We start from the raw sequence: 12,732 nt of genomic DNA on the forward strand, positions 1-12,732 counted from the left end.
ATGCCATGCCATGGCTCATTTTGAACAACAAACACTTCTATAACACTATTCGCAGATTAAAAGATCCCAAGATATTTGTTTCACAAACGCAGAAAATAATGGGAGATCACAAAAATTAAGGAAGGTGGTTTAGAGAAGATAACAGAAAGCAAGATTGAAGAAGTAACTGTTGACTATATGAATGTATTACTTACATGCCAGTTACCTTCAACACACTTAAAGAAAGTAACATATATTGGACACCATGATTAAATCCTGGCTGAAATTGGTCCTACTGCTTTTTCAATTTTTTTCTGTGATAGTCAGTTCCAGAATGGTCAACTGTCACTTTTTATAGCAGCAGATTTAATTTCTGAAGCCTGTGGTCATTATTTAAACTAGCCTGGCAAATTGACATGTACATTTTGGCAAGGCGCTGCAGTGATCTCCTTCCACCCTGCCAGTCCTACCAGGATGGTGCCATAGATGTGCCAAATGGCATGGATATTTGTTCAAAATACCTAAATTCACTCAAACCAGGATTTCAGATGGGGTAAATATCAGAAATTGACAGACAGAGAAATGTCCAAAGAACTGCTTGGATTCTCAGCATTCATACATCTGATAGCACTAAAGAAGTTCAATACCATGCACTTATCAACTATTTTGTAAGAGTTTGAAATTGCTTAATTCAAAATAACTTTGCACTCATTTTATTATGGAAAAAAATGGACCAGTTAATAATCTTCACAAAACAGCAAATGGTTCAATTTTTCATTTCTTCATCCACCGCTTACCTAGAGTGCAGTCCTGGAGGTGAAGTCCCAGTAATAGTACAGATGCAAGGCTTTGAGTTAAACTGTGAAATGAGGAGCTGTACCCTAATTTGAGCCGTAGCACGATCAGAGGGTGTGTATGTAACAACAATGTCAACTTGTCCATTAGCTGGTATTATTCCTATGTAATAAATAAAAGAAATTCATCATATATTTACATAGAACATAGAACAGTACAGCACAGAACAGGCCCTTCGGCCCTCAATGTTGTGCCGAGCCATGATCACCCTACTCAAACCCACGTATCCACCCTATACCCATAACCCAACAACCCCCCCCCCCCAACCTTACTTTTATTAGGACACTACGGGCAATTTAGCATGGCCAATCCACCTAACCCGCACATCTTTGGACATTTATAAAAATGTTATATTACGTATAATATGCATGAACTTTCTTATTGTTTGAACACAAACACCAGACATTTCCTGAGGCATTCCCCCTATTGATCTTCGTAACTTTGAATTATGGGTGAAAATTAATTGCAGGGCCTCCTTCCTGGTTGCTCGTCCTGGCTGGCTGCAGTATCAGCAATGGCCACTGCTCCTGGTGGCACTGATGGAACTAAAGAGCTGCCAACCTACCAATTAGCTGCCAGCTCTTTCAACTCTTCAAAGGCTGAAAGCCCTGATGTAAGGCAGTTAATTGCCTGAAGTGCGTTGTGTTGAGGCTTAAGAAATGCCCACCATAGGTTAACTCCTGGACTTCCAGCTTTCTTTTGGGGCCGCTACTATTAGATTCGGCCCAGTATTTCTGTTGAACCTGCTGCCAAAATTACCGTAGCCAATTTGGAGAACTCCCTCGGAAATTTCACAGAACATGTAGTGCAGAAAGGGGCCATTTGGCCCATCATGTCTGCACCTGCTCTCTGAATGAGAATTATTTTAAATGCCATTCTCTCCTTCTCCTTCCTATAACTCGGGGTCTGGTTTAGCACAGTGGGCTCACCAGTTGGCTTGTAATGCAGAACAAGGCCAGCAGCGTGGGTTCAATTCCCGTACCGGCCTCCCCAAACAGGCGCTGGAATGTGGTGACTAGGGGCTTTTCACAGTAACTTCATTGAAGCCTAGTTGTGACAATAAGTGATTATTATATGGGGTTGGTTTAGCACAGTGAGCTAAATCGCTGGCTTGTAATACAGAACAATGCAAGCAGCGCGGGTTCAATTCCCGTACCAGCCTCCCCAAACAGGTGCTGGAATGTGGCGACTAGGGGCCTTTCACAGTAACTTCATTGAAGCCTACTCATGACAATAAGTGATTATTATTATTATAACTGTAGATTCTTTCTTTTCAGAAAAGTCTGATTCCCTTTTAACTGCTTCGATTGAACCTACCACCAACAGACTCCCTGGCAGTGCACCCCAGACTGCAATGACTCGATCTGAGAGAAAACCTCCCACCGCTACCCTATATCATCCTTCACATTCTATATCATCATTGTCTCACAGAAGACATTCACCAGCTACACTAAGCTTTCAAAACATTTGTACTTAAGTGGTCAGATGATCTATCAGAGCACTGACACTAGTCATGGAGGAACACTGAACCAGAAGAGTGAATGATAAAGGAAACTCCAAATATCACAAATAAATGCAATGGATAAATCACGAGTGAGTTTGGTCTGTGCAAACAAAAACTATTTTAAAAACGTTTGAAAAATACGGCTTCAGTACATTGCTGATTTCTAATTTCTTTAACTCTAAATATGAATTAATAAATTAACAAAGAAATTTGTAGAGGTTTCTGAAGAGCTACATCAACAGCCATGTTGCAATAGGTACAAGTGTCTATGAATTGATATGAGTCAAAAAAGCATTAGAGTCTGTTGAAAGGGAAGAAGACCTTGGTGATAAACTGCATGAATGTCTAGAGGTCCACACACAGTACCAAGATGCCAAATCAAAAGCTATTAAGAGTATTCATAATAATAGCTTGGACGATTCAATAATAATATAAAAAGCAATATAGTGCTTTTGCACAAGGTTTATTTAATCCCATTGAGAATTTGTTTGGTCAGACCATATTGCTTCATATATTTGGATAGTGAGCCCTGAAAAAGGTTTTGAGCAGATTAATAGCTAATTCAAAAAATCTTCGGCATCATGGTAGACTCAAGAGACCTTGCTCTTCAGTTTATAAAAGCGTAAACATTATTGGTCAAAGTATTTAAAATAATGATGTGACGGCATACAAATGGTTAGGGAGAATAACAGGGCAAGTGTATAGGTTATGTAAGCAAACATGGTTCTTATTTTTCCGAAGGGTCACTGACCTCTGGAATAGGTTGCCGACTCCTCAAGTGGAGGCAAATTTGCAACAAACATTCAAAAAGCAAATGGATGAGAAACCTAGAAGAGATTGATATAAATGCATACTATATTTGGCAGGATGTTTGGTAATGTAATGCAATCTTCTGGAACTGATTTTTGTTCGTCTTCAGGGACTGGAGAAGAATTTTCCATATTTCCAATTTCCTATGTATTGGCCTGAAATTTATTTTTCATTGTTTGTCTGCCTCTCACAGAACATTACATGGATGTTGCTAGGTGAAGAGTTTGGGCCCTGTTGCCTGAGACAGACTTGATGGAGAAGAGGATATTTTTCTGTTTATTTTTTTTTGTATGTTTGCAAGAAATAAAAGATCACTTGCTATTATTGTTAACTTATTTCCCTAAATTGTATAAACAGTTTTTCTTGTGGCTGAAATTAAAAAGAAGGAAGCAAATCTGAAAACCTAAAAGTAAATTTGTACTAAAGTAGGTTTGTACTAAAGTAGGTTTGCACTGGAGTGCTGAACTTGGTGCATTCAAGTGCAATAGTGCGAGTTTGGTGACTGAGGGACTGCTGAACTTGGTGCATTTGAGTGCTATAGTGAGAGTTTGGTGACTGAGGGAGTGCTGAACTTGGTGCATTTGAGTGCTATAGTGAGAATTTGGTGACTGAGGGAGTGCTGAACTTGGTGCATCTGAGTGCTATAGTGAGAGTTTGGTGACTGAGGGAGTTAGGTGAGGAGGGAGCAAGGTGCTCCTTTCATTTAATTTCCGCAAAGAGCGAGAAGGGAGCCAAAAGTTTACAGAGTGCAGTTGGTCCACAGGGCAGCTATATTCTGTAAAGTAAGAGGGGATGGAGGCTAGGGCAGTTGCATGCTCCTCCTGTAGGATGTGGGTGGTGAGGGATACCACCGGTGTCCCTGCTAACTATACCTGCGGGAAGTGCACCCAACTCCAGCTCCTCAAAGACCGTGTTAGGGAACTGGAGCTGGGTGAACTTCGGATCATCCGGGAGGCAGAGGGGGTTATGGAGAAGAGTTACAGGGAGGTAGCCAAACCCAAGGTACTGGACAAGAGTAGCTGGGTTATAGTCAGGGGAAAGAAAACAAACAGGCAGAGAGTGCAGGGAGCCCTCATGGCCGTTCCACTTCAAAACAAGTATACCATTTTGGATGCTATTGGGGGGGATGACCTACCGGGGGAAGAACCTAGCGGCCAGGTCTCTGGCACTGAGTCTGGCTCTGGGGCTCAGAAGGGAAGGGGGGAGCATAGAAAAGCAAAATAATAGGAGATTCAATGGTTAGGGGAATAGATAGGAGATTCTGTGGTCGCGAGCAAGACTCCCAGAAGCTATGTTGCCTCCCGGGTGCCAGGGCCAGGGATGTCTCGGATCATGTCTTCAGGATCCTGAAGGGGGAGGGTGAGCAGCCAGAAGTCGTGGTGCACATTGGTACCAACGACGTAGGTAGGAAAAGGGGTGTGGAGGTAATAAACAAGTTTAGGGAGTTAGGTTGGAAGTTAAAGGACAGGACAGACAGAGTTGTTATCTCTGGTTTGTTGCCGGGGCCACGTGATAGCGAGGCTAGGAATAGGGAGAGAGTGTAGTTGAACACGTGGCTGCAGGAATGGTGTAGGATGGAGGGCTTCAGGTATTTGGATAATTGGAGTGCATTCTGTGAAGGTGGGACCTGTGCAAGCAGGACGGGTTGCATCTGAACCAGAGGGCACCAATATCCTGGGAGGGAGGTTTTCTAGTACTCTTCGGGAGGGTTTAAACTAATTTGGCAGGGGAATGGGAACCGGATTTGAAGTGCAGCAACTAAGGAAGCCGGTATTCAGGATGCCAAAGCATGTAGTGACGCAGTGGGGAAGGTAAAACTGACAAAGGAGAGTACTTGCAGGCAAGGAGATGGGTTAAAGTGTGTATACTTCAATGCAAGAAGCATCAGGAATAAGGTGGGTGAACTTAAGGCATGGATCAGTACTTGTCCTACGATATGGTGGCCATCACGGAAACTTGGATAGAAGAGGGGCAGAAATGGTTGTTGGGATCCCTGGTTATAGATGTTTCAACAAGATTAGGGAGGATGGTAAAAGAGGTGGGGGGGGGGGGGGGGGTGGCATTGTTAATCAGAGATGGTATAATAGCTGCAGAAAGGCAGTTCAAGGAGGATCTGCCTATTGAGGTAGTATGGGTTGAAGTCAGAAATAGGAAAGGAGCAGTCACCGTGTTGGGAGTTTTCTATAGGCCCCCCAATAGCAGCAGAGATGTGGAGGAACAGATTGGGAAACAGATTTTGGAAAGGTGCAGAAGTCACAGGGTAGTAGTCATGGGTGACATCAACTTCTCAAACATTGGGTGGAAATTCTTTAGATCAAATAGTTTGGATGGGGTGGTGTTTGTGCAGTGTGTCCAGGAAGCTTATCTAACACAGTATGTAGATTGTCCGACCAGAGGGGAGGCCATATTTTATTTGGTACTTGGTAATGAAGCAGGGCAGGTGATAGATTTGTTAGTTGGGGAGCATTTTGGAGGTAGTGACCACAATTCTGTGACTTTCACTTTAGTAATGGAGAAGGATAGGTGCATGGAACAGAGCAAGGTTTACAATTGGGGGAAGGGTAAATACAATGCTGTCAGACAGGAATTGAAGTGCATAAGTTGGGAACATAGCCTGTCAGGGAAGGATACAAGTGAAATGTGGAACTTGTTCAAGGAACAGGTACTGCGTGTCTTTGATATATGTCCCTGTCAGGCAGGGAAGAGATGGTCAAGTGAGGGAACGATGGTTGACAAGAGAGGTTGAATGTCTTGTTAAGAGGAAGAAGGAGACTTATGTAAGGCTGAGGAAACAAGGTTCAGACAGGGTGCTGAGGGATACAAGATAGCCAGGAGGGAACTGAAGAAAGGGATTAGAAGAGCTAAGAGAGGGCATGAAAAATCTTTGGCGGGTAGGATCAAGGAAAACCCCAAGGCCTTTTACACATATGTGAGAAATATGAGAATGACTAGAGCGAGGGTAAGCCCGATCAAGGACAGTAGCGGGAGATTGTGTAGAGTCTGAAGAGATAGGAGAGGTCTTGAACGAGTACTTTTCTTCAGTATTTACAAACGAGAGGGGCCATATTGTTGGAGAGGACAGTGTGACACAGACTGGTAAGCTCAAGGAGATACTTGTTCGGAAGGAAGGTGTGTTGGGCGTTTTGAAAAACTTGAGGATAGACAAGTCCCCCGGGCCTGACGGGATATATCCAAGGATTCTATGGGAAGCAAGGAATGAAATTGCAGAGCCGTTGGCAATGATCTTTTCGTCCTCATTGTCAACAGGGGTGGTACCAGGGGATTGGAGAGTGGCGAATGTCGTGCCCCTGTTCAAAAAAGGGAATAGGGATAACCCTGGGAATTACAGGCCAGTTAGTCTTACTTCGGTGGTAGGCAAAGTAATGGAAAGGGTACTGAGGGATAGGATTTCTGAGCATCTGGAAAGACACTGCTTGATCAGGGATAGTCAGCACGGATTTGTGAGGGGTAGGTCTTACCTTACAAGTCTTATTGAATTCTTTGAGGAGGTGACCAAGCATGTGGATGAAGGTAAAGCAGTGGATGTAGTGTACATGGATTTTAGTAAGGCATTTTATAAGGTTTCCCATGGTAGGCTTATGCAGAAAGTAAGGAGGCATGGGATAGTGGGAGATTTGGCCAGTTGGATAACGAACTGGCTAACCGATAGAAGTCAGAGAGTGGTGGTGGATGGCAAATATTCAGCCTGGAGGCCAGTTACCAGTGGCATACCGCAGGGATCAGTTCTGGGTCCTCTGCTGTTTGTGATTTTTATTAATGACTTGGATGAGGGAGTTGAAGGGTGGGTCAGTAAATTTGCAGATGATACGAAGATTGGTGGAGTTGTGGATAGTGAGGAGGGCTGTTGTCGGCTGCAAAGATACATAGATAGGATGCAGAGCTGGGCTCAGAAGTGGCAGATGGAGTTTAACCCTGACAAGTGTGAGGTTGTCCATTTTGGAAGGACAAATATGAATGCGGAATACAGGGTTAACGGTAGGGTTCTTGGCAATGTGGAGGAGCAGAGAGATCTTGGGGTCTATGTTCATAGATCTTTGAAAGTTGCCACTCAAGTGGATAGAGCTGTGAAGAAGGCCTATGGTGTGCTAGCAGAGAGATTGAATTTAAGAGTCGTGAGGCGATGATGCAGCTGTACAAAAACTTGGTTTTGTCTCATTAGAATGGAGAAGGATGAGGGGCGACTTGATAGAGGTTTATAAGATGATCAGGGGAATAGATAGAGTAGACAGTCAGAGACTTTTTCCCCGGGTGGAACACACCATTACAAGGGGACATAAATTTAAGATAAATGGTGGAAGATATAGGGGGGATGTCAGAGGTAGGTTCTTTACCCAGAGAGCAGTGGGGGCATGGAATGCACTGCCTGTGGAAGTAGTTGAGTCGGAAACGTTAGGGACCTTCAAGCGGCTATTGGATAGGTACATGGATTAGGGTAGAATAATGGAGTGTAGATTAATTTCTTCTTAAGGGCAGCACGGTAGCATTGTGGATAGCACAATTGCTTCACAGCTCCAGGGTCCCAAGTTCGATTTTCGACTTGGGTCACTGTCTGTGTGGAGTCTGCACATCCTCCCCGTGTGTGCGTGGGTTTCCTCCGGGTGCTCCGGTTTCCTCCCACAGTCCAAAGATGTGCAGTTTGGGTGGATTGGCCATGATAAATTGCCCTTAGTGTCCAAAATTCTATGATTAACCTAGGATAAAAGTTCGGCACAACATCTTGGGCCGAAGGGCCTGTTCTGTGCTGTATTTCTCTCTCTCTCTCTCTCTCTCATACGGAGGCTGGTGGGATGAAATATGAGAACGAGGGGGACTCTATCATTGTTCTGGGTGGGAGGGGAGGGGGCGAGGATTGTGGCACGGGAGATGGATTGCATGGGAAGGACAAATATGAATGCGGAATACAAGGTTAACGATAGGGTTCTTGGCAATGTAGAGGAGCAGAGAGATCTTGGGGTCTATGTTCATAGATCTTTGAAAGTTGTCACTCAAGTGGATAGAGCTGTGAAGAAGGCCTATTGTGTGCTAGCGTTCATTAGCAGAGGGATTGAATTTAAGAGCCGTGAGGTGATGATGCAGCTGTACAAAACCTTGGTATGCCACATTTGGAGAACTGTGTGCAGTTCTAGTCACCACATTTTAGGAAGGATGTGGAAGCTTTGGAAAAGGTGCAAAGGAGATTTACCAGGATGTTGCCTGGAATGGAGAGTAGGTCTTACGAGGAAAGTTTGAGGGTGCTAGGCCTTTTCTCATTAGAACGGAGAAGGATGAGGGCATCTTGATAGAGGTTTATAAGATGATCAGGGGAATAGATAGAGTAGACAGTCAGAGACTTTTCCCCCAGGTGGAACAAACCATTACAAGGGGACATAAATTTAAGGTGAATGGTGGAAGATATAGGGGGGAAGTCAGAGGTAGGTTCTTTACCCAGAGAGTTGTGGGGGCATGGAATGCACTGCCTGTGGAAGTAGTTGACTCGGAAACATTAGGGACCTTCAAGTAGCTATTGGATAGGTACATGGATTATGGTAGAATAATGGAGTGTAGATTAATTTGTTCTTAAGGGCAGCACGGTAGCATTGTGGATAGCACAATTGCTTCACAGCTGCAGGGTCCCAGGTTCGATTCCGGCTTGGGTCACTGTCTGTGTGGAGTCTGCACATCCTCCCCGTGTGTGCGTGGATTTCCACTGGGTGCTCCGGTTTCCTCCCACAGTCCAAAGATGTTCAGGTTGGGTGGATTGGCCATGATAAATTGCCCTTAGTGTCCAAAATTCTATGAAAATCTACGATTAACCTGGGACAAAAGTTCAGCACAACATCATGGGCCGAAGGACCTGTTCTGTGTTGTATTTCTCTATGTTCTATGTTTAAATAGCCTTATATTTCAAATGTATTCCCTCATGTTAGAAATATTCCTGAATTCTTCAGAAGATTCTATTAATTTTTTTCAAATATTTATGTGGAAAATGAATCAACAATCAACTAGAAATGTTAAAAGGTGTGTAAGTAACAGAATATCAAACGGTATGTTAGATCAACCTTTTACATGGTTAGTTTAGTTCTCGAATGATAAATTGTTGACTTGAATGGTTATTTGCAAGATTACTTTCTTAGTTCCTGGACATTTGTTAAAAGATTGCTGAACATAGGGAAAATAAGGAATGGTTTTTATTATTTTTTTAAATTTAAGGTAAAACTCCAAACCTAGAGCTTAAGCAATTGTTTCAACTAAAATTTCCACAAATACAAACAATGTATTACATGCAGGGTGTGGGTTGGGATTGACACAGTTCAACAATAATTACAAGTATAAAATGCTCATATAATATTGGAAGTTCTCTCACACCTGCGGTTGGCTGAATTGTGAATGCATGATGAGATTGAAGAAAATTTAACTGGAACTCAAAATCAACTGGACAGCTGCAGCGCAAAGGGATAGTGATTTCCTTGCTGCAAAATTTGGGAAAATAACACCATTAAACATTTGTAGTAAAATATAGATTGTTTTATACAAGACAAGGCAACTGAATAGTCAATAGCTATAGCCATCTGATAGAAAGATTATTCAGAACTATAAAATATGTTCAAACACAAGTACATTCAGCTATCTAGCAGTAATATGGGGTTGTTCAAATGTATTACGGATATTATTTACAGTGTATTATTGTGGATTGGATTGGATTTGTTTATTGTCATGTGTACCGAGGTACAGTGAAAAGTATTCTTCCGCAAGCAGCTCAACAGATCATTCAGTACATGGGAAGAAAGGGGAATTAAACAAAATTCAAGAAAATACAAGAAAATGCATAATAGGGCAACACAAGATATACAATGTGACTACATAAGCATTGGCATCGGATGAAGCATACAGGGTGTAGTGCTAATGAGGTCAGTCAATAAGAGGGTCATTTAGAAGTCTGGTGACAGTGGGGAAGAAGCTGTTTTTGAGTCTGTTCATGCGTGTTCTCAGACTACTGTATCTCCTGCCCGATGGAAGAAGTTGGAAAAGTGAGTAAGCCGGGTGGGAGGGATCCTTGATTATGCTGCCCGCTTTCCCCAGGCAGCGGGAGGTGTAGATGGAGTCCATGGATAGGAGGCAGGTTTGTGTGATGGACTGGGCGGTATTCACGACTCTCTGAAGTTCCTTGCGGTCCTGGGCCGAGCAGTTGCCATACCAGGCTGTGATGCAGCCCGATAGGATGCTTTCTATGGTGCATCTGGAAAAGTTGGTAAGGGTTAATGTGGACATGCCAAATTTCCTTAGTTTCCTGAGTAAGTATAGGCGCTGTTGTGCTTTCTTGGTGATAGCGTCGACGTGAGTGGACCAGGACAGATTTTTGGTGATGTGCACCCCTAGGAATTTGAAACTGCTAACCATCTCCACCTCGGCCCCATTGATGCTGACAGGGGTGTGTGCAGTACTTTGCTTCCTGAAGTCAATGACCAGCTCTTTAGTTTTGCCGGCATTGAGGGAGAGATTGTTGTCATTACACCACTCCACTAGGTTCTCTATCTTCCTCCTGTATTCTGACTCGTCGTTATTCGCGATCCAGCCCACTATGGTCGTATCGTATTGTAAATAAACTATTATATTTTGTGAAAAGAATGAGTTGGATGCACTTTCACTCACTGGACTTGCACGTGTAAATTAACAGACCTAACACGACATTCGAGTGAAGTTCTGTGACCTTGAATCTTTGTCATTATTTTTGCCAGTCTAACATAATTTCACATAGCAGCATGTAGCATTTACCCATGTTGGACAGTTCCATGGAAGTTAAGTGAAACTGAGGGCACGCTCTCATGCATCTCCATCTTATTTCAGCATATTAAAACAGGTAATGAGGATTGCTGAGAAGAAAATGCACAATAATTTAAAGAATTCCACCATCAATGTTGATTTCATCAGCTTTAAATTTATTTCTGCTTGTTTTTGCTTCTGTCCATTACTTTGCCAGCTGCTTTTGTACCACTTCCTTTGGTGCTGGTGTGTATTCCCTATCCTTTAAGCCAAGGACAATGGGTTTCCCATTGTGAATTTCTGTGTTATATATTTTTGAACATGAATGAGAGTCAACAGAGGGTTGCCAGATGGTACTACAGGTGTATGGCTTCCACCTGCCAACATTGCAATAACAGAACATATACACCGAGGCACACATGCCTGAATTTGTCAGAGGAACAATGTCTCCGAAGGCTTTGCTTTGCCAAGCAAGTCATCAATGAATTATAACATACATTCAAATCCATTAGGAGAGATTCTCTTGACTAGTATGTCTGGTCATTATATTAACAGTTCATATAATTCACAACTCTGGCAAACCTCACATAGCTGTCAAAGACAAATATTTGAACAAGGATAACTTTAGTGGAATTAAAACCATAATGTATGTGTTTTATGCTTGCTTTAATGGTGTTTCTCCATTGTCAATGTATGGTGTGCCTATTCTTAAACCTTATATTTTCCTACATACCTAATTGGGGCAGGAGTATGCAAGAGCACAGATGTTGAATTGTAACAGTATTTTTTGGCACTGAATTATTGCAAATAAATCTCAAATTAAATCTGCTGCAAGTTGTATCTCCTGTTTTTCTGCTTGAACAGCTGGGTCTTAAGTTCCTTTCATATCTCCCATATAGCTTTTACAAAAGCCTTCATGTGCTGCCTCCAGAAGAGCTGAATCATCATTTACCTCAATTTCTATAATGACACAAGTTAGGCTCCTGTACTGCGGAACGTTGACCTAATCGTACCAATGAAATCAATGAAGTGCTACCCCATCATCTTATCAAGCCTATATGAACTATATTTCTGCACTCTTCCATCCCATCACTATGCAGCTGTTGGAACGTCCATGGAAAAGCAAAGTATATTTTGAGCATCTGCTATACAGGTCCCTGGAACTGCCACAAACTCCAGGGTAAACAACATTCTGATGTAGTCACTAATTCCTGCATTGATTCTTGACCCTCCAACCAGTATTGTTCTTTTAAAAGCAAAAACTATAAAATGTGGATTTCTTGAGTTGAAAGGCAATGCATTTTTATCCTGTAGTCAGTGATGTCGTCCTAGTGACATCACGAACAATTGGTCCTATCCCTACTTTTCCACCTCTGATTCCTTAATGTCCTCTCAAGATTTGAAGCCCACAATCCTTACAGCCACAAGGTCAGCTATTTGGAGGTTGTCATTTATTACGATCCCGGACCAGAGCCCAACAGTTGCTGGGATACTGGACAGAAATCCAATATTTTAGTTTAATTTTAAGACTGTGAGGAAAGGATACCTCATTCCAGGAGTGATTTCACACAATGCAGAGATGTGGTATATTAAGACAAGTTTCATTACAAACACAGTATTAAACTATTTTAACATCACACAAGAAAATAGTTTATCCCTTAAACAATACTAATCAATACAGAGACACAATAACCCTTAACTGCTATCTTTTTTTCCACTCAAACAACAAAACCCTCTCATGTCACAATCTATTTTTAAATACAGTTTTCAGACTCAGGAATATATGAATCATATGAATATATGAGAGGTCTTGGGCATACCAG

General features: G+C 42.5%; 1 protein-coding gene across 3 annotated transcripts in view; it reads right to left on the reverse strand.

Moving 5' to 3' along the window:
- The window catches only part of cfap221 (cilia and flagella associated protein 221), a 263,176-nt gene that overhangs the window by 172,268 nt on the left and 78,176 nt on the right, over nt 1–12,732 (reverse strand). For all 3 annotated transcript variants that reach the window (XM_038789818.1, XM_038789819.1, XM_038789820.1), the window contains exons 8-9: nt 9,515–9,618; nt 777–936 (exon numbers count right to left, since the gene is read on the reverse strand). In XM_038789818.1, the coding sequence (XP_038645746.1) occupies nt 777–936; nt 9,515–9,618 (264 nt within the window). The remainder of the gene's footprint in view (nt 1–776; nt 937–9,514; nt 9,619–12,732) is intronic.

Source organism: Scyliorhinus canicula, chromosome 2 (assembly GCF_902713615.1).
Source record: "Scyliorhinus canicula chromosome 2, sScyCan1.1, whole genome shotgun sequence".
NCBI classification, from domain to species: domain Eukaryota; kingdom Metazoa; phylum Chordata; class Chondrichthyes; order Carcharhiniformes; family Scyliorhinidae; genus Scyliorhinus; species Scyliorhinus canicula.